The sequence below is a fragment of the Furipterus horrens genome, unplaced genomic scaffold (assembly GCF_987537825.1).
Source record: "Furipterus horrens unplaced genomic scaffold, mFurHor1.1.pri manual_scaffold_13, whole genome shotgun sequence".
Classification (NCBI taxonomy): domain Eukaryota; kingdom Metazoa; phylum Chordata; class Mammalia; order Chiroptera; family Furipteridae; genus Furipterus; species Furipterus horrens.
The window spans coordinates 22,322,253-22,349,937 of NW_028327183.1; the positions used below are offsets into that span (position 1 = coordinate 22,322,253).

Consider the following 27,685-nt stretch of genomic DNA (forward strand, 5'->3'; position numbering starts at 1 on the left):
TATTGCTTGCCCACTTACTTTGTGTAAGGTATCCCACCAAATTCTGTGAAGAGAGGGGCATACCAAAGCGAATAGGGTAGGATGATGCCTGCTTCTGAAAAGCTTTTCTTTTATCTCAGAACAGGTTACGAAATGTGCCCTGCTCATATTAAGCATTTTCAGTTTACAATAAGATCTTATAATTTTACACAGTCATTACTCTGAGAAAGTTTCAACCAACTAGATATGGGCCATTAAAATAATAAAGGAAGCAAAACCCTCAGGGAAATCAGCTCTTAGCCCAAACCAGAGACAGCGGAGAAATAAGAGACTGAGTTAGCTGGAGGATTACTGAATTCTGATTCATAGTGTGATGTGTCCGCTTGTAAGAAAAAAAAGGTGGTGGGGGGTGGGGGAGGGAATCCCCCCACTCTTTGGTTTCTCCTGGACTCTGTCTGAGGAGTGAAGGCTTTGTTTACATCTGAATTTTACATCTCCATCCCATAACCATTATTCACAATGACCTACAGCAAAGTACTTTGGGGAGAACACAGCTCTCGGCAGCATTTGAAAGCGGCAGACAGCACCATTGTAGAAATGATTCATACAAGAAATCATACAGTCTCACACTAGGGGAAAAACCCTAGATAATATTCAGGGAAGGGGCAAAAGAAATCACTCAGAAATTATCTTTTGGCATAAACAAGGCTTCCAAATCATAAACTACTTGATTTAAATCCCTTACTCAGTCCTATGTGGTATATTCTCCTTCTCACTTGGCGACCATGTTTACCAGATGATACTAAACTCTATGGATAAGAGCCACTTATGGATGAAAGAATAGCAGCAGGTGCAATGTTTCTAATTCTAGTCATACATGATCAGGTTGATAAAGAAATGAGATGGTTCTCAGTGTCTTGATACTAGCATCTTTTGGTAATGGAAAAAGAATTGGGGTTTCTCATTAACTTCCATGATGAAATTACAGTTGGATTCCTATAGAGAGGAAATCCAATAGGGTGAAAGCTCTTTAAAAAACCGTTGAGAGGTGGCATTGAGTCTCTAGGGTTGAGATCTGTGGACAGCACTGTGCTTTCACAAGGCACGGGGACAGACTCCATTCTCTACACAGTTGAACATTCATTTGTTAAAAAGCCCTTCAGTGGCATCTGCTATATAGCACTGTTATACCTTCCAATATCATCTCTCTTCTTCCACATTAATTATAGAATCCTGACTTTTCCCTGGGACGTTGTCACTATATTTCCCAGCCTCCTTTGCAACAGGATGTGGCCAGGAGAGTTATGTAGATATACTGTGGTGGGGACTCCTGAAGTCTCCTTTAAAAGAGGAATGTGGGCCTTTCTCCCCCTCCCCCAACTCACGTCCACCCTGCTACCTGAAACACGGATGTGATGGCTGTATCTTGAACCACGAGAATGAGGGTCGATCCTCCATCTAGTTGATTTAGAGATGGAAGGAATATTGATTCTTGATGAATTTGTGGAGCTTTTCTACCATCCTGATGTAATCTATCTTCTTTAAATCACTTTCTATTTTGGTTTTTTTGAATTTGTTGCTGAGTCTAATATTTTATCATCAGTTTCATATTCATAGTAAAACCTCCCCTGACCCTCCAGACAACACCTAATATTTCTTTTATAGCACATATCATACTAGCAAATGATTAATAACTTATGTGATTTTTCTTTTGGTTTAATGTCTATAGCAAAGACTGCTGATGCTCTACCTACTCCTTCTTGGGACTCACCATTGCCACATACAATGACCCAATGGCTTTCAAGTGAAACACCTGAAACTTTTTCAGGATAGCTTGGTCTAGGTGTGAAGTTTTGAACAGCCAATGCATAGGGCAGACCAGCAGAGGCAGATGAGGTGCCCGCCAGAAACATCCCTCAACCAAGGACTGACAGGAGTTGTGGATACTCCATGTCCCTTGCCTTTTGATTAGGATACCTTTGAGGTGTGTTCTACACCAGAGTCATCTAGAGTAATCCAGCAGGATTTAACCTGAGGTAATGACAGTGGTAACCTGAGAGATAATACACCTTGTATTGACTTCCTTCCTGTTCCTGTCTCATTTCTGCAGACTCCTGCTTCATGGAATCACCGTGCAAATAGACAATTTGCACTCAGATGCTTGATTTAAGAAAGGTTTGCCTCTGGGGAATCCAACTTAAATCAACATATGTCTCTTTGTATAGAATACAAGCAGCTCCACTAGGACTGAGAATATATTTGTCTTTTTCACCATTCTACCTCCAGTACTTATCAACAGCCCGAGATCAGTACTCAAAAGGCGCTGAGTAAATATTGGTTCGCCATTTCCCACCTCTGACACATCTAGAGTTTGCTGCCTATAACTGGCCCTTTGAGATATAAATTGGCAATTTATTCCACCATGTTCAGCATGGGCTGCGCACCTATCCAGTACTTGTCTGAAGATAACACTGTGCTCATGGCATTCATGCTCCATTATCTCTAAAACTGCATCAACACAAACTATAAGAAATTATGAATACATTCCTTAATATGAGCCCCTATATTTTACTAAGCAATTTCATTGCCAGAACCTGCTGCCTCTCCCCACTACTGACCTTCTAAAGTTGTCTCCTTCCTCTTGAGCTGCTCTATGTCATTTCTGAAAGATACAGCAGCAGCACAGACATTATAGCACGGAGGTTAAGAATCCATGATTCAGAATCATATGGCTCCCACTTCAAATCACAACTCTGCCACTGACTAAGCAGGTGACCTTGGAAAAGTTACTCAGTTTCTAGTAAATGTCCTCCTGTGTAAAATAAGGATGATAGTACTATGGCACAGGATTATTTTGAAGGTTAGATAGTATATGTATTGTATGTGATTCTCACTGTGTTGAGAAAACTAAAATAGGTAAAATATTAAAGGACATAGTTAAATACATGAAGTGTCTTCTCTAGGCAATATACTTCACTGAAACATTACTCAACCATTCCAAATTATTTAAAACCCGTTTCTAAATTCATGCTAAAATTGTTCCCCACATATTCTTATTCAAATACTTGACCTTTGCTGGGTGACACTCCCCTCAGATGGCCACCACCTTGAAGCATTCCTGAATTTGACCCGCTGAAGTACATTCCTTTCACAAGCACATACATCTGTTCCCAGGCCATGTACAAGTTAATTGAGCTGAGCTGTAATGCTATGTTTCACCAGGCATGGCCGCTGTTTGACATTGACCTACATGTAAGATATTTCACAACTAAAGAAGCTCTAAGTGAATGCCCAAAGAGTCAATTTTACAAATTGAAAATAGATTTATTGTGTTTACTTGAAGATATGCCGTGCAGTATGGCTCTCATGACACTCCTCTAGGGAGGAGCAGATTTGGGAATACTTAACCGTCCAAACGGTGGCTCAGAGGAAGTACTCGTCCCAGAGCAGCACAGACTGTGAAGTGTTTCGTTTCCGTTAGTGTGAAATCAGCTACATACCAATTATAATTTGGGGTTTGTAAACAGCCAGAAGAGTCCCTTGGAGAGAGCAATTATATTCCCTTTAACAAATTATGGGGCAAACAGTTTTTCTTAAACACGCTGTGTGCCGAGTGCAAAGTAGATTTCTTTTACCGATGCTAAAGGAAAATCTTCAGAGCCAAGGAAAGGGAAAGGGACCTTGGTGGGACAGAGACAGGAGGAGACCTATAAAGGAGTGGAGGCCCCCAAACCATGGAATTTATAAAAATTGTGTATTTATTCTTACATGTTTAACCTAAGTCACCTTCAAAGTACTCTACATTTGATACAATAAACCTATTGATACTTTTTTTTTCACTGCTCAGAAGTTTTTGAACTTGTTGATTTTGATGCCTTTCAGTGCTTTTACTATTTTTTGTTTCACCTCTTCCACTTCAGCAAAACGTTTCCCTTTGAGGACTTTTTTCATCCAGGGAAACAAAAATAAAGTTGTCTGGGGAGAGACTGGGTGAATAGGGAGGATAGGGCATAGGGGTCCTGCCATTTTGGGTCAAAAACTGCTGAATGCTCAGCACAGGGTGGGCAGGTGTGCTCATAAATGGACAAACTCATTGAAAGAGTCTTCAAAAAAATTCACTGAAGCCTAACGCAGCCTCTCACAATGCCAGATGGTGCACTGATACAGATGGGTTCCTAGAACACTCACCTAGTGGGGAAAGCCTGTACCACAAGGGTCTCACCCTCCAGAAGATAATTTCAGGGATGTTTTGGGTCCCCCTTCGTATTATACCAATCAGGGGCAGAATTGATTTGGCCCATTCAAATAGACATGCCTGGTGAGATGTTAGGAGCATCAATTTGGCGTTGGTTTTGTATCTAACCATAGTCGCTGTGTTCCTTTGAGCTTGATAATTCACCATGTTAAGGCCCACTTTCCTCTTCTGAGAAGTGGGAATAATAATGCTTACCTAATAAGGTTATTCTAAGAATCAAATTACCAAACACACTTAAAGTGTCTAGAATAGCAGACACCCCCACAACAATACCATATATCAGATGTTATCACTGCTGAAACCACATCACCTTGGAATTCACCATTATCTGTTTGGATAAAGGCTTCCTGCTGAGAGGATCTGGAGTTCTCTGCCTGGGGATTCTCTCAGCCCAGGTACATGGGGCAGGAAGAAAGTGTCAGGGAGTTAACACTTCCAGGAACAGACCTTAGACAATCATGCAGAAAATTTAGTGATAAATGACCATTTCCTCATTCCTTAAGCAGGACAACTCTGAGCTTTGTCCCATGATGCCTCTCAAGGGTCTCCTGAGGGATTGAGCCCCATTTGTCCCTGAGGAAACCTGCTCATTAGTGCACCTGCATTGGCTTTTATCACTTTTCTGTCTCCCTTTCTTACTTCCTGAGGGGAGCTTCCTGGGATCATCTCCAAAATATACCACTGACACTCAAAGTCTTGTTTAAGGACCAAGTCCAACCTAAACACTATACTCACAATGTAAACAGGCTTAGTAATTCAGACAGCTGGGTTTACAGCAATGATTTTCAACCTGTGTGCTGCAAAATTTTTTTAAATGTGCAATACCTGACTATTTAGTCAGGGGCACTGACCACTTCTCCTTTTCTTTTGAGTGTCAAATTTTTAAAAAAAGGAGCCAACAGCCAACACAACAATAGTTGTCTGGTGTGAATGAGTCACAATTATACCTATTCTTTTTGAGATCAGCAAAAAACATATTTTTGGTGTGTCATAGTAGTTTTGTAATCAGTTTATGTGTGTCATGGGACAAAAAGGATTGAAAACCACTGGCTTACGGAAAAATGTTCAATTTGCTAACCAAGCCTTGTCTGTTCCGCTTCTTTTCCACCCTTTCTCTTCCATGCCACAGCTGTTGCCTCAGTTGAGGCTCTTCTCGTTTATTTTTCCTGTACTACAGTCTCTGACTGATCTCCATGCTTCCAGAACCTCTGCTGTCTAATCCTTCACCCACTTACCGCCTAAGTTATCATCCTAAAATGCAGTTCTGATAATGCCATTCCCTTGCTTTTTTTACTGTTATTTTTATTTTTTTAAGACTTTAGTGATGTTCACTGCCTCCATGATTATGTGATGGATTTTATAACATGGTATGCAAAAATCCTCAAAAGCTGGTCCCAAACAACTTTTCAGCTGCCTCTCCAGTGATTGCTAAACACAGCTGATGCTCAACCCACACAGAAAAAGCCAGTGTTGTCTCAAAGCCTTTTTGCCTGTCCCCTTTTGATGTATTTGAATGTACATGTGATCTTCCTTGTCTGAAGAACTGGTCTCATTCTTCATGGTCTGGCTCAAACACCTCCTCCTCCACGAAGACTTCTCCAATTCCCTGGGCAAGTTAGCTGGTCCCTCCTCCGTGCTCCCACCATCGCATCTGCATTCACTGACTCACTCATTCATTCAACAAGTACTTTCTACCGTAAACCAGTTATGTGCAAAGTCGTGGGGAAACCATACTGGGAAAAAAGCATGAAGATCACAGTTGGGAAAAGGAAACCAATGTTATTGGGAAACACATAAAAGTTTTTTACACACTGCCATGAGTTTACCATAAAGGATAATGACCCAACCCGGGAGCTGGAAAGCCTTCCACAAGGAATGGACGCTTGAGTTGAGAGTGAATAGGACTTATCTCCAGATGAGGGACACAGAACACAGGTTCCAGGCTTGGACACAATAGGAGGCAGGAGGAACACAATACTCTTTGAGGGTGTTTAGAGCAGAGAAGTACAGGGAAAATGGAGGGGGAAGAGGCACTTATGTGTGTCTGTTTATTGGCTGTGTCATGCCTGACTCATGCTCCTCAAAAGTAAGGACCATGTGTCACTGAACATCAGGCCCACCCCAGCACTTAGCACAACGGGAACAAACAAAATTAACATATCCATTTTATGGATGAGGGAATCGAGGCTCAGAAAGGTTGAATGAGTCACCCAAAATCCCAAGGCTGGCAGTGGCTGCACAGTAGCTGGAACATACACCTACCATTTCACAACTGCGTCTTTTTTCAACTGAAGTATGGCAACCCCCAATTTTTTATCTTGAAAATTCAAGTTTTTCTGCAAGCTCTTTTTTGAAGGTCTCTATAACAAAAAATAAAGCATAAAGCCAGTTCGTGTGTGTGTGTGTGTGTGTGTGTGTGTGTGTGTAGGGAGAGGGAGTGAGGGAGAGAGAGGCTGTTGGGGAGAAAGTGCACAGAACCCTTTTTATAATGGCCTGGAGCGATGCAGGGGGTGAGGATTAGCCACCATAAGATTTTCCCAGTGATGCTGAGCAAAGAGCATCCTCGCTGACCCTGGATGTCCCGAGTGAAACGACTCTGGGTTCGGACCTTCAGATAGAGGAGCTTCCGGAATCTCATGCCTCCTACCTCCCTAACCTCTCCGCCCTTCCAGCCCAGAACGGCGGTTTGGGAAACAGCCCAATTTCCCGTCTATCCAGTCCGCTCCCACAGATTGGTGGGTAAGGAGGCAACCACGTAGCGGTGAGCCATCCTCCAGGCCCAGACGTTCATCTCTGTCCATTTCAAGGCCCGGAGCCTGCGCCGTATATAACCAAATACTGCGCCTACAACGGAGGACACGGCGGCGTTTCTCCGTGTTTTACTGAAGAATCTTGGGCAAATCTGGCCCTGGTGCTGCGATCGAGATCCTGATTTCAGACTGGTACAGAAACTGGAGTTGAGGCTTCTTTTGGAAGGGAAGAGAGGAGGGGAGCGGGCTTGGGCGCGGCTCTTGCGAGGATTACGGCGGAAGCTGTGGACCACGGCGCGGCTCACAGAGGCTGCAGCCATTGCACAGCTGAGCATCCCACATTCAACAGGAGGAACCCGCGGGAGAGGAGCTCCGAGCCCCCCGCGCCGCAGCCGCCGCAGCCCGTACGCCCCGCGCCCTCGCGCGCCATGGCCAAGGAAGGAGTGGAGAAGGCGGAAGAGACTGAGCAAATGATCGAGAAGGAGGCAGGCAAGGAGCCGGCGGAGGGGGGCGGCGGCGGCTCGCACCGACTCGGGGACGCCCAGGAGATGCGCGCCGTGGTGCTGGCAGGCTTCGGGGGGCTCAACAAGCTGCGGGTCACCAGGAAGGCCATGCCCGAGCCGCAGGACGGCGAGCTCAAGATCCGCGTCAAAGCCTGGTCCAGTATCCGCGCCTTTCTCGCTTTCTCTCTCTTTGCGCGCTAGGCGCTCCCCGGGAGGAGGTGGCAGAGCTTCGGCGGGGACGGCGACCGGGGTACCGTCGCCGCGGGGCGTCCCCGTCCGCGCCCTGACCCGGGGCTTAGTCTCCCCTCGGCCAGTCGCCGCTGACGCTGGGGAGCACGCTGAGAGGTGGCCCTTCACCTCCCCACGCCGGATCTAGGGGTGACCAGAGGAGAATGTGAGCTCTAGGAAGGGGACGCGAGGGGTGCATGGTGGCTCCAGCCCTCAGAGCCTGGAAGGTTGTGCGAGGGAAGTAGCTGCCAGGATAGGGGGGTTAACGGTAACATGGTTAAAAAATAATAGCAACTGTCCGCTTACTGTGTACCAGCCATCGTTTTTAAGAGTTTTATGTGAGCGATCTTACTGAATACTTCCTGGGACCTAGGGAGTTAGGTACCATCAGCATCCCCGTTAACCGGGGACGGACTCAGAGTGAGCGAGTGGTTTGCCCAGGATCACCCTGCCACCACCAAGTGCCGTGGTCAGGATTTGATCATCGATCTTTGTAACCTCTGTGTGACGTTCTGATGGGGCTGGGGACTGGATGCAGGGCTGGGAATGTGTCCTTCCTCCCTGCTCCTGCACACTTCCCTCCTTGTAGCCTGGGATGGGGAAAGGAACTGGTAATCCGGGAGTTAGGTACCAAGCATCTAAGCTTGGTGGGGGTTGAGGTCTAGGCTGCAGCGTAACCCTCCCCCTTCCCCACTACATCTTCTGTGTTTCTTGGGGGGGGGGGGAGAGAAAGAGAGAGAGAGAGAGAGAGAGAGAGAGAGAGAGAGAGAGAGAGAGAGAGAGAGAGAGAGAGAGAGAGAGAGAGAGAGGCGGGTGGGGGGGCGGAATACCAAACCTGATCGCTCAATCTTCTCTGAACTCCTGCTCCTGTTTCAGATGGAGCTCATCAATATCTGAGTGCTTTTCTAGTCCCCACTCCTCCCGGGGGAACTTCCTCAGACCCAAATCGAGTTGGGACCCCCCTGGTGTGTTTAAGCCTCTCTGACTGCTGTCCTATAGGATCGTTTCTCTGAGGTCATGCAGGAGGGTTCGCCTGGAGTGTTCACTGGGCCAGACACTCTGAGTTCTCCATGCAGCAGCCTGGAAAGCTCCTGAGGGAAACTTGCTGTTAGCACGGTCAGACGGGCCTATCCCTTCCCGACTACATGTGTTAAATCCCCCAACAGACACTACTCCTTAACACAGCAGCCAACTCAACGGCTCCCAGGTCAGAGCCCAAACCCAGAATCTGGGACCCTATCTAGAGGCAAGGAGAATGCAAAGGGGGTTCATCTGCCTTGCTACTCTGAAGGCAGGGTCAGGGTTCATTTGCCAGACTGGAAGGCAGCTAGTGAGAGAAGCAGGTGTGGTCTCTGTCTTGGTCTGCACATATGTAGCTGGTCATGCTTGATTCTAAACAGGACTCGGGCCTCTCCCTGGAGCATTCAGGGCAAGGGAAGAAGCTTTTGCAAACTGGGGCTCCTATATATTTCTATTCTGTTAACTCTTGCTTAACCAAGCTGATTGATCCTTGAAGGCAGAGTTCATGTCTGCCCTTTTCACAGACAAATCTCCAATGTGCAGCACAGTCCATCCTAAATACATGATTGCTGAATGGACTGAGGAAAAGACACTTGGAGGGGGATTGTTGTGCCACTATTTTTCTTCACTTGCTGATGGAATAAAGTCTGTCTAGTACAATTGAAACCATGTACTGGTAATTCACCTTCCTTAGCCACCAAAAATATGGGATGTGTGTGTGTGTGTGTGTGTGTGTGTATAACTTATCACTCTACCTCCAAATTGAGGACTGGGCTCTAGGACTCTGACAGAGTATGTATTCACGGAGTGACAATGTTGAAGCTACTTTTTAAAGCAGAGAGCATCATTTGCAGTGCCAGTAGGTCTGGGTTCTCTAGCTTTATGCTAAGTGCATAGACATAGATAGGAGCTGAAGCATTTGAAATAATAAATGTCAAGATGAAGACTAGGAGATTGATTTTTCAATACGATCCTGTTCTTCACTGGAGCTGTGTGCACGCAGACACACACACACACACACACACACACACACACACACACACGAATCACTGCAGATCCCCCACCCTAGTTGTTCAGAAAGCCAGGCTTGGGGAGCATTTGGAATACAGTACTGTGAAGGTCCCTGTTTGATTTTCATTTCACCATGCTGGAAGCAGAGTTAATCAGCTTTTCAGGAGGGTGGGGATCAGAATAGGTTTTTAAAGATTGCTTGCTGGGCTTTCTCCGCCATAGGGCTGGGGTAGGCTGGCCGGAGGTGCCCATTGATTGTATGTATAGCCTTGAGAGCCAGAATGACTCATTCTGTATTTTTATGAATCACTTGTTGGCCTCCTGGATGAAGGTCCACCTTTTATCTGCTTTCTATTTTTAATGGAAACCTTTTATCATCAAATAGGATATGCTTTTTTGCTTGGCAATAAAGCATAGTCCATCTGAGCGAGTATTCAGACCTGGAATGAAGGTCCGAATTGCCTTCTCTATAAATTTTACGGAAATAGAATAGAAGAGGTAGGGAATATAGACACTACAACTCATTTACACCCTCTCATTCATGGTCCAGTGAGATAGGAATTATGTTAGTGCAGATTGGGGCTTGGAGATGTTGAGGAAGTTGCCAAAATCATCACACAGATAGTAGAGTTAGGGTTTGAATCCTAGTCTGTCTTCGTAAAGCTGCTGTTTTCCTTTTACTCTGTTTTGTCTCTCTCCATGGTAAAGGCACAAGAAATGTAAGTTACCTCTCCAGACCTTTAGCATGTAAGCTTGCTTTCCCTTTTTCAGTGAGTATAGCCCCTTTGATCTTTTTATGTCTGGCTTCAGGGAACACTGTGTGGCTGTTTCCAGAGTGATACAGCTTTTTCCCTAAAATGGAGACATGCTGGTCAAGTACAGTGCAAAAAGAACCAACTCAGGGAGTGTGGGGACAGGAGGGATAGGAACGTTCTCTGCCTAAATTGTTACAAGAACTTCAGCTTTGATGGGGAACCCATTTAGTCAACCATTCATTGAACAGTTTACACAGCAAGTGACTTAGGCAGCCACACTGAAGAAGTGTGTGGCCTTCAGAGAAAGATGGATCTGGAAGCCCCAGTGCTACCACTTTCTCTCCGTGTAACTTTAGTAGACATATTTCTTAACTTCTCTAAACCGTCCATGCCTGGACTGCAAAATGGGGATAATAAGATGAAATTCATGGTGTTGAGAGGATCAGACACAAGAAGGAGACTGGCCCGCTGTTAGCACTAAATAAATAGTAGCTACTGTTGTGACTATCGTCATCTTTATTGTCATTACTGTGCCTATATGACATGGTTTTTGGCAGCTTTATAATTTGGAGGCCATGATTTTAATTATGTGTATAATTAGGCGATATCATGTGACAACTTCTTAGTGATTAAGAAAAAGACCTTCCTAGACAGGAGTTGCAGCTCTGCCACTTATAAATTGGATGTCTTTGGTCTGGTCCCTGGAAGCAGAGATGAGACATGGATGCTTTCTTTAACGGTTGATTGAGAATGCTTTCAGGGGAATGGGAGCAAAGAAGCGGGAAAGGACAGGGAAAGAGGCTAAGTGAGGATTTGGTTTCAGCTGGATCCTGTCAGAAGTTCTGGAGCATGAATTGTACCACAGAGTCCATCTGACCTAGAAGCAATGGGGGAAAGCCTCTGTACCCCTCCCCTGCCCCTCCTTCCAACATTCTTCAGTTAGTTTTGGGCTGTGGGCTGCCTCCTGAGTGGGGACATGGAACCTTTCAAGCAGAGGTGGCTTCTGTCTGACCAAGGGCAGTTCTCCTTGGAAGGGGGGAAGCAGGGAAGGGGACCGTTGAGTGAGCAAGCAGCACTCCCAGCAGCTGGCAGGTGGGGGCACTGCCTAGTGAAAGGGCTGGGGTAAGGCACAAACAGTGCGCCCTCTACACGCTGGCCTTGGACCTGTTGCTTACTCCCCTACACTTCAGTTTCCTGTGAGATGAAGGTAATGGCGGCACCTTTCTTTGTAATGTTGTCATGGAGTTTACATGGGGTACAGTGCGTAAAGACCTTTCTGGCGATGCCTGGCACATAGCAAGTGGTCAATAAATGAGAGCTATTATTGTTAAACTATTATTTTTGGCTCCCATAGACACTCTCTGCAGTTTATCATTCAAACTGGAACTCCTTTGAAAGGGGCACTAAAGTCATTACGCTAGCACTACAGGAGCGAACTGGAATTGTCCTAAGCAAACCAGGTGTGTGGTGCCCCTGACTGATAAGGATCAGACCTGTGCTTTTACTGTCAGCGGTCTTGTCACAGTAGGGCTTCTCTTGGGCAGGAGCTAGTAGAGTCTGAGGCAGAGGGTCTCCAGCTCGGGCTGCAGGAATGTATTCAAGTGGCCATTAACAAACCTTGTCCCGTTTGTGACTCAGATTGGCCTGTGGTGGAAAGGCACTAATGGACGGGGGACGTTTATCTTCTCAGACTGATTTACAGAAAAAGGCCTCGTGAAACTGCTGGAATGAGACCAATTGGATGAAAAATGGTTCCGGCCAGTCACGGCTCCATCGGCTGATCTGAAAATGGGCCAAGGTCAGGCCACGCTAGGGGAAAGCCAACAGATTGATGGGATTCTGTATAGCATGAGGGTAAAGTACCCTAGAGATGTGGGAGGGAACTAATATTTATTGAACCCTTGGTATGAGCCAGGAACCAAGTTGCCTGATATATATTCTCTTCCATTTTATCCTTATGGCAACTCAACAAGATTGGCATTGCTACCTCCGTTTTAAAGATGGGGAACCTGACAGAGATGTGTCAAGATCACAAACTGCTAAGTGGAAGAGTGATGTAAAAACCGAAGTTCTGCTTTGCTCCTGGACTGTTTACATTTGGGAGTTGGAAAATCAGAGAGGGACACTGACAAAAGTGGGGCAGAGGGAGGGAGGGAGGCAGGGAGAGAGAGAGAGAGATAACAGAGAGAGAGAACAGAGAGACAATGAGAGACAAAGAGAACATAGACAGATAGACGCAAAGACTGGAATCAGGAATACAGAGAACCATTAATGCATGTGGCTGACTGGAAGTATAACTAATAAGACTCAAAACTGTGCAGTGCATCTTGTCCTCCACCCCACCCCCAAAATAGTCTCTGTAGCACATCCACTTTCCCTCCCTCCATTTCTGAGGTATGGGAGGTTTCAGATCAAGTTGACCCAGAATACCCATGCTAATTAAATATAGTCATCACTCCTTGGATCCACTCAAGGCATTTAAGTTCCTTTCTCTGCCTCCTTTGCCTCAAGTGAGCTATTCTCACACTGCCAACCTGAGTGCAGGATGTCCCCAAATAATGAAGCATTAGATGGTCACTGATAAGGTCAATTCAAGGAAGTGTGGCCAATATGATCTTTCCTGTGCTTTTCAAATGAGCAGATGAAGTGCATGGGGTTAAGTGGCACAGATGTTTGTAAAGCTGAGAAATTGCTTGGAGTGTGTGTAATACTCAAGCCAGGAGCCACTCTGGCACAGAGACTGGAAGAAAGTGTTCTGAATCACTCTGTGTTGGATGGGGATGTCAGGATTTGACAGGAAAGGATGACTTTGCTGGGTCACATCGAGCCCCACTGGGTCATGGGAAGGGGGAGATGCTACCTCAGTGTTCCTTCTTATTCATTGACGTTTGCCTGTTCCCATTAACTCTGTCCTCACTGGTGAGGGCTGGGGATGGTGACAATGTCTGCTCTTCAACCAATAATGGAACGGACTTCTTGTCTTCCCGCAATTCAAAGAAAAAAGGAAGCCTGGGATCAGTGATTATTGTATACCATGAAAAAGGCAAGTATAGAAGATTTGACATATAGTAGGTTCTCATAAACAGCAGCCATGGGCAGGTGGCTCCTGGTGGGCAGCGGGAACGGTGACTGGCAATCAGGCTCACTCTGCCCCCCCACTTGCAGCATCTTTGCAGGAGCAAAGCCTAATATTCTCATCCATTTTTCACCTGACCCCCACAACTCCATGAGGTTATTATCCACGCTTCCTAAGAGAGGACACGGTGATTCATGAAGTACAGATAGGGAGACGCTTCAACAGATCCAAGTGTAGATCCTAAGCCTGCCTCACCATGCCTGTGTGATCACAAGCAAGTAACACCTTCTACTTGCCCACATCATCACCTTGGAAACAATACCCACTTGTTGGTATTGCTGTGAAGACTAGCTGAGAGTCCATGAAAGTCCTGACTATTCCTTGCTTACAGGAGGTGCTCAGTAAAGGTGATTTTCCTTCCTAAGTCACTCGGGCTATAAAAGACAATGAGGATGTGACGCCACACACTTGTTTCTTGTCCTCCCACCGAACTACATAGGGTGCTGGCTTTTAAATCTTATTCCTAGGGTTGGGGATGGATTTGAAGTGATCTATTGCTGCCTTCACATCAGCTACCTGAGAGTGGCAGCAGAGATTTCTCTGATAGCCAGGTGTGCACAGCCTGGCCAGCCTCTGGAGTTTGGTTTACTCTAATTTAAAGGAACCCAATTCCATGACCTTTTGGCACACCACTGACATTCAACACTGACAACAGAGCTCACCCAGGTATGGGGAAATAGCACCCTATGGCCCCAAGTTCCTGGCACTTCTCACTCTTAATAGGTATCTTTTTTGGCATCTTGGCATTTGTCATAGAGGAAAAGGTTTAATTAGAATCGAGAAGAGACTCTTCATAGGAAAGGGCAGCGGGCATGCAATCTCAAATTAGTTTATTCCTCTGTGTGTGATGTCAAACAGAAAATGGGTTGTAGCCATGGCATTAAAATGAATAAATTTAATGTCTGAAGGCCCAGGGGACAAAACAGATGCTCCAGTGAAAGGGGCTGTTTTATCTTTGAATGCAGTATTTTCTTGATAAGAGCATGCAGTGAGCTTCTGACCTCAATCTCCTCCTATGAGTGACCCCTGGCCCCTTAGCCAAGCCTCATCTCCAGCATTGTTCTGGGGCCACAAACCCCCTCGGCAAGCAAAACATTGGGTTCCCTGCTCCTGGCTTCTCTAAATAGATGTAGTCCCCAGAGCCTAATGCAGAATAATTCTCTTCTGTGAGAGAAATGATAATGATAAGTTTCTTGGACAGGAACTGACTACATACCTAAACTGGATACAACGCAGTATGCTTTTTGGTTATAAAATAGTAAATGTTGGAAGTGGAACAGACATGGATTCAAATCTTGGATCTGATAATTCCAGGAACCTGTGTAACCTTAGGAAAAAAATTTAGTATTTTGAAACTTCATTTTTCTTATCATCTGTGATATGGGTATAATAATACATAGGGGAAAATGTTTTGTGTGACAATAAAATATAAAGCATCTGAAGTACTTAGCAATGATATTGGCACATTTAATATTTGTTGAATGAATTAAGAGCTTTGTCACACAGTATATGTTTAATATATGCTAATGGTGGAAAGATGCAAAGAAATAGGACATTAGAAAGTTCCTCTATAGTTCATAAAGATTTCTGAATGGAGTCCATACATGTCTTCCCCAAAGGGTTTAAGACCATAACATCAAAAGTGGCCCAGATTGGACGTGCCACTATGCCATGACATAAACAAGAAGATTCAGATGAATTCCTAAAAAACAAGAGAGGAAACAAAGCCCAAAAGCATTGTGCTCCTACTACATGCCAGAGAGAGAGAGAGAGAAAGAGAGAGAGAGAGAGATTTGCCACATGTGTGCCTCATGCCCGGGTACCCTGTCCTAGAAGAATGGGGAATAGTGATTGATAGCCCCACCAGGAATGCATGAAGTGTGTGTGTGTGTGTGTTGGGATAGATATTCTGAAAGGAATGGAGGACAGTTACAGAAGACAGCAGTAAGGAACACACTGGACTGATCAAAATGGTAGCCATCGTGGAGGTAAGAGACTCCCTTCTTCACCAGAAAAAGTGAAGAATCAGAGACTGGACTGGAGTTCCATTCTCTATCCTGGGACCTTACATTTTTCCAGTACAAAGTTATTGAATCATATTAAATAATATAAGTAATATTTTCAACTTTGAAGCCTATCATCTTTTTTTTCCAGTTGCAGAGGGTAGTTATAGCACACTAGAATGAGGTAGAAAATGCCTCATACTATTGAAAAAAAATGTTCATTCTCCCATCCCTTTATATGAAAGTTATAACAGATTTCTTTTTTCCCTTTACATCGAGTTTATTGGGGTGACACTGGCTAACAGAATTACACAGGTTTCAGGTGCACAATTCTATGACACATCATCTGTACACTGTACTGTGTGTTCACCACCCCAAGTCAAGTCTCCTTTCATCACCACTCATCCCCCCTTTACCATCCTCCATTGTTGGAAACAGCAGAAACTTTCTCTGTTAACATTCAACCGATGAATGCCAAGCCTGGTGCTTGGTTAACAGGAGGCACTCAAAGTTTTGGGGATGAGAATATATTACTGACATTTCCCATGACACTAGGTGTCTATTTCTGCATGTTGCCATTTCACTTGTAAACAGGGCTTTCTTTCTTTCTTTTTTAAAAAAGATTTTATTTATTTATTTTTAGAGAAGGGGGAAAGGAGGGAGAGAGAGAGGGAGAGGAACATCGATGTGCGTGGGAAACATCAATCAGTTGCCCCTCACACGCCCCCACCTGGGGACTTGGCCCATGGCCCAGGCATGTGCCCTGACCAGGAATCCAACCAGCAACCTTTCGGTTTGCAGGACGATGCCCAGCTCAGTGAGCCACCAGACAGGGCAAACATGGCTTTCTTAAGACAAACAGTGGCCATTCCAAGCCAGTGTGGCTTCGCGCTCCCCTCTGTCATCTCTGATTTCTCTGAGAACAGGCCTAAATCTTTCCAGCATGTAGGTCTTCTAGGGGAAATATAAAAGAATACCAAAGGAACGATGTTTTCACGGAGATTTGCCTCTCCTTAACACAGTCTGTTCTCTTGAAATTCCAAGTTCATTTCTAATAGCTACTTCCCCAAGGCTGGGAAGTATGGGTTTCTGACTTGTCGAGATGCTCTGTATTTTTCTCCTTATCAATGTCGGCTCCATCGAGTGCTGGAGGCCAGGGTTCTTGGAGAGAACCCACTGTGCCGCTTCTGATGATTGTAATTCCAAGAGAACTTGCTCAAACATTCCTGTATGATTATATACCTGGGAACCCCAGGGTCTACCAGCATGGAAGTTAAAACAAGGTTTAACTAAAAACTTACTGTGGTGATCATTTCGCAATATATGCATGTATTGACTCATGATGGTGTACACTTTAATACAATGTCAATTATATCTCAATACAACTTGAAAATAAATAATTATTTCAAACTACTAGGGGAAAAACAATTTAAACAAACAGTACATCCATAACTCTGTCCCTACCTTTCTTTGTAGGTATCAGGACCCCAACCCCCATCCTTCAATACCTCCCAATGGTTGCAAAGATTTCCTAGGGGCTGTCGCATGGGTGCTCAGGAACAGTTCTCCTGGTTTCCCCATTAATTCTGACCTTCTCCTGTTGCCCCGTTCTGCTCTTCCTACCATACACTGAAGCCATGAACATCCTTCCTGTTGCCTTCCCACTCCAGGTGGAGTCTGGCCCTCTGCTTGGGCTGTGGTCCCCTTTCCACCCAAGAGGTTATAAAGCAATATATGCCACCCACACTGAACAGGCCTGTTGTTTGGAGTTAATAATGACACTCTGGGCATTAATTATTCATGATCATTATTATCATAATGAGTACTTTATTGAGTACTTTCCATGTGCCACAGGTATTGGGTTAAATGTGTTAGGGGAATTACTATGATGCCAACCATTTTATAGCTGAAGAAACAGGATCAGAGAGGTGAGGGAACTTTGCTAGAGATCACACAGAAAGAGCTGTGATGTGAGCCAGGGTTTGTCTCTCCAAAGCCCGCATCTTTACTCATCTTACACCCACCTTTTACTGCTCCATCCTAGACACAAGCTCCTGGAGCTGAAGGGTGATCTGAGGAGTGGCAAATACCACATTCACAATCAAGCCTTCCTCTGGTTTTGCCATAAGCTTCTTCATCTAGGCTTATATTCTCCACTCACGTTTCCCTTAGGATGCATTTTTGTTTTTCCTTTCCCCCAGAAGGCTTACCTGCTCGTCATGCATCAGATATACAAGGGGGAACCCCCCCAAACAATTATCTTCTGCAGGGCAGGCCCCTTGTAGCATAGGCTTCCCCCACGAGGTGAGTATTCTAGGAACCCATCTCTATTAGTGTACCAGCTGGTGGTGTTGTGAGAGGCTGTGTTCGGCTTCAGTGAATTTTTTTGAAGACTTTTCAATGCATTTGCCCATTTCTTGATGGGTGACTTACAAGCACACCTGCCCACACAGCACTGAGTGTTCAGCAGTTTTTGACCAAAAACAGCAGGACCCCCCATGCCTCACCCCTCCCTATTCTCTCAATCTTACCCTAAATGACTTTTTTTGTTTGTTTATTTGTTTCCCTGGATGAAAAAAGTCCTTAAAGGGAAACCTTTTTACCAATGTGGAAGAGGTGAAACAAAAACTGGCAGAAGCACTGAAAGGCATCAAAACTGACAAGTTTAAAAACTGTTTTGAGCAGTGGAAAACTGTCTTGATAGGTGTGTTGCATCAAATGGAGAGTACTCTGAAGGTGACTGAAGTTTAAACATGTAAAAATAAATGCACAATTTTTTATAAATAAATTCCAGTTCTTTTTGAGTCCCCCCTCGTATGTGATGGGGCAGCCCCACCCGCCGAGTTCTGCAGTGGGCTCTGATGGGGCTGTCAGACTGCGCTCTGCATGGCCCCCTCCGCTTCCTCCAAACACAGACACACTTGCTTCCCTAAATAGATTTTCCATCAAGTTACAGACCTTTAAAAAAAAAGATCCCTTGTCTAAGATTAGAAAGAATTGCTTTTCATTTATCTATGCTACATCTAGTTCAATCAGCTAATGAGATGCTATTAAACCTACCGTTCCTATGATTCATCTGAGTAACTTTGTGATTGGATTCTCTTTATCCTCCTGGCTAAAGGTGCTAAAATCTTTCCGGTCAGGGACCTTATAATAAACTCTGACTCAACATTTGGCAGCCAGAACCGGAACCAGGGATGTGTAACGCAGCTAGCAATGTGTGCACCTTTCCTGAAATAGTGCTTTCCGGTTTATTTGCCTTCAGCTCCTCGAGAACCTTTTCTGACTACAGAGGAGATGGTCCATGCCTCTAGGATGCTGCTTCATGGGGCAAAAAGGAGTAAAGGCCATTTTCACCCTCTCATCCTCTGGGAATCTCAACCATCTCTGTCCTCAGCTTGCTTCTTCCTTTTGCTCTTTTAACATTTTTTTCCTATTCTTTTCCTATTCTTTGTTTCCCCTCTTTTGTGTCCTTGATGTAGCTGGGCCTGTTTGCTCTTGAACAGAAGCCCAACTTCCAACATAATTGAAAAGCATTGTCAAATTCTATTTGGTCCTTTGGAAAACACAAAAGCTGGATCTATTCATGCTACAGAGAAAAACGTCTCAAACATACTCTCTTTTCACTTACATCTCCCCCACGCCTCCTGGTACCTCCAAACTTTTTTCTGTGCTCTTCAAACTCTCCCAGACTCTCGACTCCTGCCCTGCCACCTCTTATCTTTTACATCTATCTCTGCTCACTTTTCACAACTATTCTTTTATTGTTCAGGGTAAATCTTTGCTCTTCCCAAAGCACATCCATTAGGCAGGTCTTTGATCTTACTTCTCCCCGTTATCACTGCCAGTGCACACATAAGGCTGCCAGCCGAGCGTGGCTAAGAGATAATTCCCTTCAACAAGAAGAGAGAAGGAAACAGCTTGAACCACTCTTACATATTTTTCTACTTACACCTGCAATGGGGGACCATTGTTTGCTAAGCAGTGAACACTGAGAAATGGGCTTATAAACACTCTCTGCTTTGGAGTTGCTCATGGTGTATGGGGAGTGATTCTGCTACCGTCTCCTCCTTAAGCAGCTTAGCATTTGTACATTTACTACAAGACTAACTTCATAAAATGAATCATGTTTCCTTATTAGTGTGCTAAAAGTTTAAAACTAGTCAGTAACTGTCATAAAATCATAACTATAGGATTAGTAAATCTTTTTATCACAATTATTAATGGAAATAATGCTTTTGAAAATATTGCAGTGAAATAATTGAATTGTATGACTATAATGAATATGTTAAAACAATTCTTTTAAAAATCCATTGAAAGTAAAATAAATGTACCACAAAAAAGGCTAATTATATTTAAATATTACTTAACTAAAAAAATTAAAAGTCCAGTCCCTCAATCACACTAGTCACACGTCAAGTGTTCTATGACCACAGGTGGCCAGTGGGCGCCATATTGGAAGCACACACATTTCCCTCACTGAAGAATGCTCCGTTAGACCATGCTGCCTGGTCTTCACCTCGTTTTCCCTATTAAAACAACCGGTTTACTCAATATGTTCTTTTTAAAATCAGAAGCAATGACTTAGGAGATAACTGTCATGTTATAGCAAAAGTGCTCTTTCTCTGTGGGGACCCTGCCCCTCTGGGTCTTCAGTGAGAAGTCACGCGGGGACCACTTTGCACTGTCTGATACAGCCTTTCCCCTTCCATGGCGGGGCGGCTGGGGCTGGCGAGGTTGGAGAACCAAAGGACACACCCATTCCGAAGTGAGAGTTTCCCGAGGAAGCCTCCACGACTCCTGAAAAGTGAGCTCTCTGCTACCTGTGACTACCTCCTGTGGGGCATTGTTCATACTATGTAGTCATTGATTTGTTTATCTCTAAACCCCCCGGGCAGCAGTGTTGTCATTGTCACTGTTGTAACATCAGTGCCAAGCCCAGCCCAGGGAGAATCTGCTAAATTTAAATTGAATTAGATTGAATGTTCTACATAACCAATCCCTGCCAGGCACCGATTTGAAGTCTATGACTTGGTCGACATCTAACATGGAGCATAGAGATTTTAACCTTTACAGGAACCATCTTAGGAATAAACATCCACAGTGTCCCCAGGAGAGGCTGAGTATAAATGGAGGACTCTGGGCCCACAGATCAGGGAGTTAGTCTTGGCATCAAGGAGAACTTGTTTTGGACCAATTTCTACCATGCTTCTCAGTTTCTGTTGAAAACTGGCTCTTGATATATAGATTCTCAATCTATTTCCTTGGTCATTTTGTTTTGTGTTTGAAATGCTACTGAAGTGTGTTTTGAATACTAATTTAGACCTATGATCCGCATATATTTTCTCTCTCAGAGGGAATAAAAGACACTTGTACAACTATAACCCAAGCTCTAGCACCCTCATCATCAGTCTAGATTTTATTGATAAAGGGATCCAGGCGGGGGAGCAACAGGCATTATTTACTTAATAAGTATTCTGAGCTAGTATTATTCACAGATTTTCCCAAGCAATTTACCAATCCTATATATATATTTTTCAATAACTGAAAATGTAGGTTATGAAAAGCATCAAATATGTCAGAGAACTTCGTGTGACTCATATAGCAGCAGTGGTCTGATTATCTAAAAATAGTGGTGAGAGGGGGTATGACGCAGGGTCATGTGCAGCCAGACACCAAGGGGACCAGTGTCAGGACCCGCTGCGCAGTCCAGCCACAGGGAGAAGAGTCTGAGTACTTATAATACACTCTTTCCAACCTCTGATGGAGTGCAGGTGACTTCTCTCTCCTGAGGTCCACCCAGGACAATTCTGGCTATTCTCAAATGAAAGACACCATTTGAGGTTTGCATAAGAGATGTCCTTGCTTTAGACAATGAGTGCTTTCCTCTTTGGAGCAGACTTGTATCAGTCTGTTCTCACAGTCTGGGGATAACAAAATGGTGCTAAAACAAATGCAGAAAGAGAAATAAAAAGAATTGGGAGCAAGGTCTTTGGAGATCAATGTGTATTATCTTAGGCATTTTCAAGTTATTAGCTGAGATGAACACATGAAAAGGAGAACGTCAGTTCTGGGGAAAGGGAATCACTCAAACACCTGCCTCTCTGCCTCCTCTTGGGTTTGGAGTTACAAACACGGCTGCCGGGGCTGCTTTTGCTCAGAGCAAAGCCTCACGGTGGGCCCACTTGCTCCTATTAGCGGTCGCCATGGGTACTGGAGCCTGGGTGTTCACCAAGCAGAGGGAATTCCAAATTTCCTCTCTGGAACTGAACTGTGTTCTCCTGATGGCCAGGTCTCCTCCGGCCTTCTGTGATCTCTGACTTCCCACAGACACACAGAAAGCCCTGAGCTAGCATCCTTCATGGGTTCTCCTCAGCAATTGACCAATCCTGCATGTAGTTTTTAATAACTGAAAATTGTTCATAAAACCCTGTGACAGGCCTCTCCCCACCCCCAGCATTGAGATACAAGGGACACAGGACGCATAAATAACATCCTGTAAGTTTAAAGGGTGCAGCATGTCGAGTTCATACATTTATGAATTGCAAACTGATGACTGCCATCGTGTTAGCTACCGCCTCATCCCCTCTCAGTTGCCGTTTCTTTTCTGCGGTGACCACATTTAAGGTCTACTCCTGCATGCATTCGGGCAGTTCATCTGCCTTTACCCTCCTCTTTTTTTTTTTTTTTTTTTTTTTTAGTCTCCATCCATTCCTTATTTGATCTCTTCAATTCCTCCTTTTCCCTTCCCCTCAAATTCTTTCAGGTCCCAATGGAAAGATCTTATTCTCATGTCTGCCTTCCCAGCATTAGTGATCAGATCTCCTAGACCTTTTCTCCTCAAGAACCCCTGTGCAAAGCGGCTCCATAAAGATTCACCATCAGTTACACCTGCCCTGTGACCACAAGGGAATAAAGCCTGAGAAGAGAGATCCCACCACCCTCCTTGCAGTGGACACTGGGTATGCCATGGAGAACAGCCTTTTAGGACCCAGGCGTTCATCCTCCCAGCTCCTGGGAGTGCTGGCTGCTGAGGGCTAGAGGATGTGCTCTTCCTGAGGATTTGCAGAAACTGCCCTTCCTGCCCATGGTTTTACACACACACACACACACACACACACACACAATCACCAGGCAGCTTTCACTGGATAACCAGCTGATGTAAGGGTACAAAGGTCCAGTCCCCTTGCCTTGATTCATGATGACATGAGGGACTATCCTGGATTGAAATTTTCTGTGGATAAACTGAGTTCATTTTACTGCTAGATCACTGTTCAACTTCTCCCTCTACCCAGCCCAGATTCCCTCACATCCGTACAGGTGGTGCTCCCTAGAGCCCTCCTTATTAGACCTTCTGTACGCAAACGTCAGTGTCAGAGCCTGCTTCCCAGGGAACTACACCTTCTGTGTGTAATGGTGATGGTGAGGATGGTGATGGGGGTGGTGGTAGTGATGATTCTGATAACAGCTCATGCTTACTGACCACTTCCTGTGTGCGAGGCACTCTGTTTTACACGCATGTTCCATGCAATCCACACCAACGCCCCGCATGGTAAGTGGCTACTGTTACATTTTGTAAATGAGAAAATTAAATCAAGTTGGTCAAGCAGCCTACATGAGGAGGAGCCAGAAAGCTAAAGCTAAGCATTAAATCCAGCCTTGGCACTTGCAGAGGACCACCAGCACAGTTCTGTGGGAAGACTTTCTGGGGGTCAGTGTTTTGACTTCGTGGGTTTCGTTGTGTTAACGCCCCTTCTGGTAGCTGCATGAGCTCTCTGTCTTCTATAAGACCTCTCATCACAGCTTTGTGATTGGCTTTCGTGATTCTATTTCCCCATGAAAATTTTGAGACTCTGTTAACTTTCGGATATCCAGTGCCTAATCTTTGTTCCATGTATAGCAAGTGTTCAATGTGACAGATGAGTTGAGAAGTCCCCTCTGTAACTGGGAAAACTGAGTGATCGTCTCTCAAAAGGATGGGAAAGTACAGTAGTCAAGAGAACAGCCTTTACACCTTGGCTTTGTGAACCTCCACGTGCCTCAATTTCCTTCTCTGTAAATGTGGATAATGTCATTTATCTCTTAGCATCGTTTATGGTTGTTATAAAAATTAAATGATATCATGCTCAGAAGGCACATAATGTGATGCTTTATACATAGTAAGCACTCCATAAATGTTACCTATTACAATTATTAGCCACAAATAATTCCTTTCCTCCTATCCTTCCTCAGAGAAATTAGAATGGGGGTTTCTAGGTATCTGCTGGCTTCCAGGGGCCCCTCACACACCCACAAAGCCCTATGTGAGAAATGGCTCATGTCTTTCTGGACATCCTTCTTCATGTGCACAGCTGACAGTGGGCCACTAAAGAAGTTTTTCTCGATCCTAATGGCACATGAAAGTGTGTGCCTGGGCTAAAAAGACTCTCAGAGTTGGGGCCAGGATGTGCACACTTAGGAAAAAATAAGGACAAAATAAACACCATAATGATCCAGACATGCATCCAGAAAACTGACTGTAGTAGAGGCTCCGTCAGGCTGCATCACGTGGTCAGCAATTACTGCTGTTGGGGGAGGGGAACTAACTGCCATCCCCCACAAAGAGTGAGGCCCCGGGGTCTTACAGAGTACTTGTTATACACAAATTCATAGTGTCTTAGAGCTAGTTCACAGAACCATAAGAGCTCATGATTTGAAGAAACTTAAAACCTGTTAGCTGGTCCTGTGTTTTAAATTCCCTACGCGACATCTTCATGGTTTTCACAAACACCCTCAGTAACCAGGAACGTGACAGCCCATCCCATACTTCTATCAGCAATTTAGACATAGATGTCAATGGCCTGATAACCACATTTCAAAGGATCCAAATCCAGTAGGAAGAGCCAAGTATGAAAGAATTTAGGATTCAAGAAAGAGCCAGGCAAATTGAAGTAATGAACTTAACCTAATAAGAGCACATTTAACAAGTACAAATATCATCAAAAAGATTCAGCTGCCCTAGAGGACGTGAGAGATCTTTTCATTTTCTTATCTATTTAATAATTGTCTATTACTGTTTTACTTTGCCTCATTCCAACAAGAACTTGAAATAGCTTAAAAAGAAATGTTACAGCAGCGATTTTCTAAGTGTGGTCCCCAGACCACCACCAGCAGTATCACTTGGAAAACTGTTAGAAATGCAAATTGTTAGAAAGGCAAGGGACTCTGTCCATATCTACTTGGGTAAATTTCATCTAAATTGAAAAATTAATGAATTCTTGCTGGGCCGATTCTTCTGTCAACCACTTAGTGGTATCTTTTAAGAAATCATTTGTGTTTTCTTTACTAGTACTAGCATATCCAAAAGAAATTGACAGATTTCAAACCACAACTTTGGGGAGGATACACAACAGCCTACCATGGATAACAGAATGACAGCTTAGCCATCAAAAATTCAAGCTTGAAGTCATATGAAAAGGGCTTGTATCCCAGGTCTGGTAACCACTTACATAAGGCACTTTACCTTCCCCAGGCCTCACCTTCCTCTTGCAGAAAATAAAAATGGTTCACACCTTATACCTAACATGTCACATCATCATCATGGGAGACGGTAACTCTAGCAGACTCTAGCAGAATAAGTCTACCAGAGCAGTAGCAGACTCCAGTGGAACACAAACTGAAGACAGAAACAACCCTGAGACATTACAGTGTTGACATCCATCACTTAATAGACAACAGAAAATACTGAGGCCAAGGCTACCTTGCCTTACTTTAGCTTCTAGATAGAAGTGTCCCAAGTTAGTGTCTTTTACCAAGACCACCAAGCATCTCCCCCACTCTACCTAAGCTTGAGTAGAGCCCATAGGAGAAAGATCATCAGGGGACCCGAGGACAAGAGCTGGGAGGGCTTCTGAGAGCCAGCCAAGGTCCCACAGCTCACGACAGCCGTGTCGGGGCTGGAGCCCAGGCACCCTGCCTCTGTTTCCTTTCACCATTTCCCCGTGTCTTCAAGATGCTCCTGAATCTTGAAAATATTGATTTCATTAATATTTAGTTTACTTGTATTTGAGTCGTTATATCATGGGATATACAATGAGCAAGGAGTTTGAAGACCTTAATTCAAGTCTCAGATCTGCCAGGTACTAACTGTGTTGACTTTAACAAGTCAGTTTTCTTATCTGATCTGAATGTTCATATCTATTTAATAGGAATAATAATAGCTGTACTTCTTGTCTTTCTGGGATTGTTACAAGACTTAATGAGGTGTGTTTGCAAGCAAACTGCAGACTACACCATGTTATGCAAATGTAAGAGTGTTATTATTTAACTCCACATTTCCCTGTATCTTCTATCCTTCATCCTGTGATTTGAGTTGTTCAGGGTCCCTATTTCAAACCTCTGCCTCCATCCCTCAAAAATCTATGTCTTAATAATTGTTTAAGCCTAGCCCTTAACTAATAATTCAGTATAGGAAGAAAAAAAATAAAAGTCTTAGTAAAATTATACCAATGTTTGAAAAAAATAGGATTACCTAACAGAACATTATATCAAGCACTTTCTAGCAAAATTTGTTTTTGCAGTGATCGCAAATGTTTAAGAGCCACATGGAAATTAGCTGAGAGAGACATCTTTCTATCACCCCCTATGTGGGCCTGAATCATCAGGCATAGTCATTTGCCACCCCCCAAAAATTTCCAGGTGAAAACTGAATTATCTTAGAGAATACTGGAAACTATAATTATGAACACGTATAGCTTGATCCGCCTCTGTTTTTTTCCTGTTGTGGTGGAACAGAAAAATTGTCGATGGACCCAAGTTAGGTTCCATGGCTTCACAATTCACTGTGTGGCCTTGGGCAAATAATTTATCTCTAAACACTGCCACTGGTTTTGTCTGAAAACAGAATAAGGTCAATAATGTCAGTCTAGTGGGTAAGATTTAGGGTTATTGATTATGGTATTTGTTTTAGCTTATATCGTTTGGTTTTATGAGACAGAGACCACACACATGGAAATCAGAGAGCAGGAGGCACCCTGGGGCTGGGCCTTGGCATGTGTAGAAACTGGCCCTTCCCAGTCTTGGTAACAGCAGTGAAGTTTGTAAAGCCTGACCCTGGTGTAGGCTGTTGGTCGACTTCTGCTCTTCACATTTTTTCTTTTCATGTAATTCCCCAACCTACTGGTTTTTGCACTTATGCTTCCCCAAAACACAGGTCAACCAGTCTCTTAAGCTCTGTTTTATTTTTCAGCATCCTCTCTAATACTAAGTTGTTCACTCGTTGCATGTTTCCCAATTCATGGCTTGTGAGCAAACATTCGGCTCTTGGGCCAGCTCCTTTATTTCCTGCAAGGGAATGGGTTAGATTATGAATGGCTACCCCTCCAACATCAGGCCATTGATGATTATACCGCTGGTATAATCAGCTGTCAAAGAGAAGAAGTTATAAACGTGGTGCCTTGGGCATACTTCTTCAGCAAGGACAGCAGGTAGAGTTCCCCTAAGGAAGTCTATGTTGCATGTAATGGCTTGGGTTCTAGAATTTGCTTGAACTCTTATCCTGACTACGACAGTTGCTAAAGATGTGACCTTAGGCAAGTTACTTAATCTTGCTGAGTCGCAGGCTCCTCATCTGAAAAACAGGTATGATAGTTCATACCCCAAAGGAGTATTGTTGAGTTTTAAATAACAAAAGCAAAGCACTTTGCACAGTTCCTGCCATAAGCTGGACTCTCAGCAAATACTTGCTATGTCCAAATCCGGAGAAGGTGTGTGGGCAGGCGCCTTGAAGCAGGTCTGGGGTAACACTGAAAGGCTCTCCTTTAGCGATCGTTCGCCTCTCCTTGGTGCGGAGATAAACAACACTGACTTGTTCCTTGGCCCCAGGATACAGCTGCTTCCCTTGATTTTCCCTGAGGTTGGACGGCATTCTCCACGGCCCTGATGGAAACACTGCATACCTCACTGGGGAAATGGGGTGCGCAGGATTTTAGAAAGTCGGCCTCAGTCCTTCTCACTGGAATTGGGTAGCGGGCCCTCAGTTTACCCCCACCATCCCTGCTCCATGCT

At 44.4% G+C, this 27,685-nt stretch overlaps 1 protein-coding gene across 1 annotated transcript in view; it reads left to right on the forward strand.

Annotated features, from left to right (window-relative positions):
• Positions 1-7,236: 7,236 nt before the first annotated feature.
• Positions 7,237-27,685, forward strand: part of VAT1L (vesicle amine transport 1 like) — a 139,128-nt gene continuing 118,679 nt past the window's right edge. Inside the window, exon 1 of the mRNA XM_090259620.1 lies at positions 7,237-7,642. Within this exon, the coding sequence (XP_090115746.1) occupies positions 7,413-7,642 (230 nt within the window). The 5' untranslated portion in view covers positions 7,237-7,412. The remainder of the gene's footprint in view (positions 7,643-27,685) is intronic.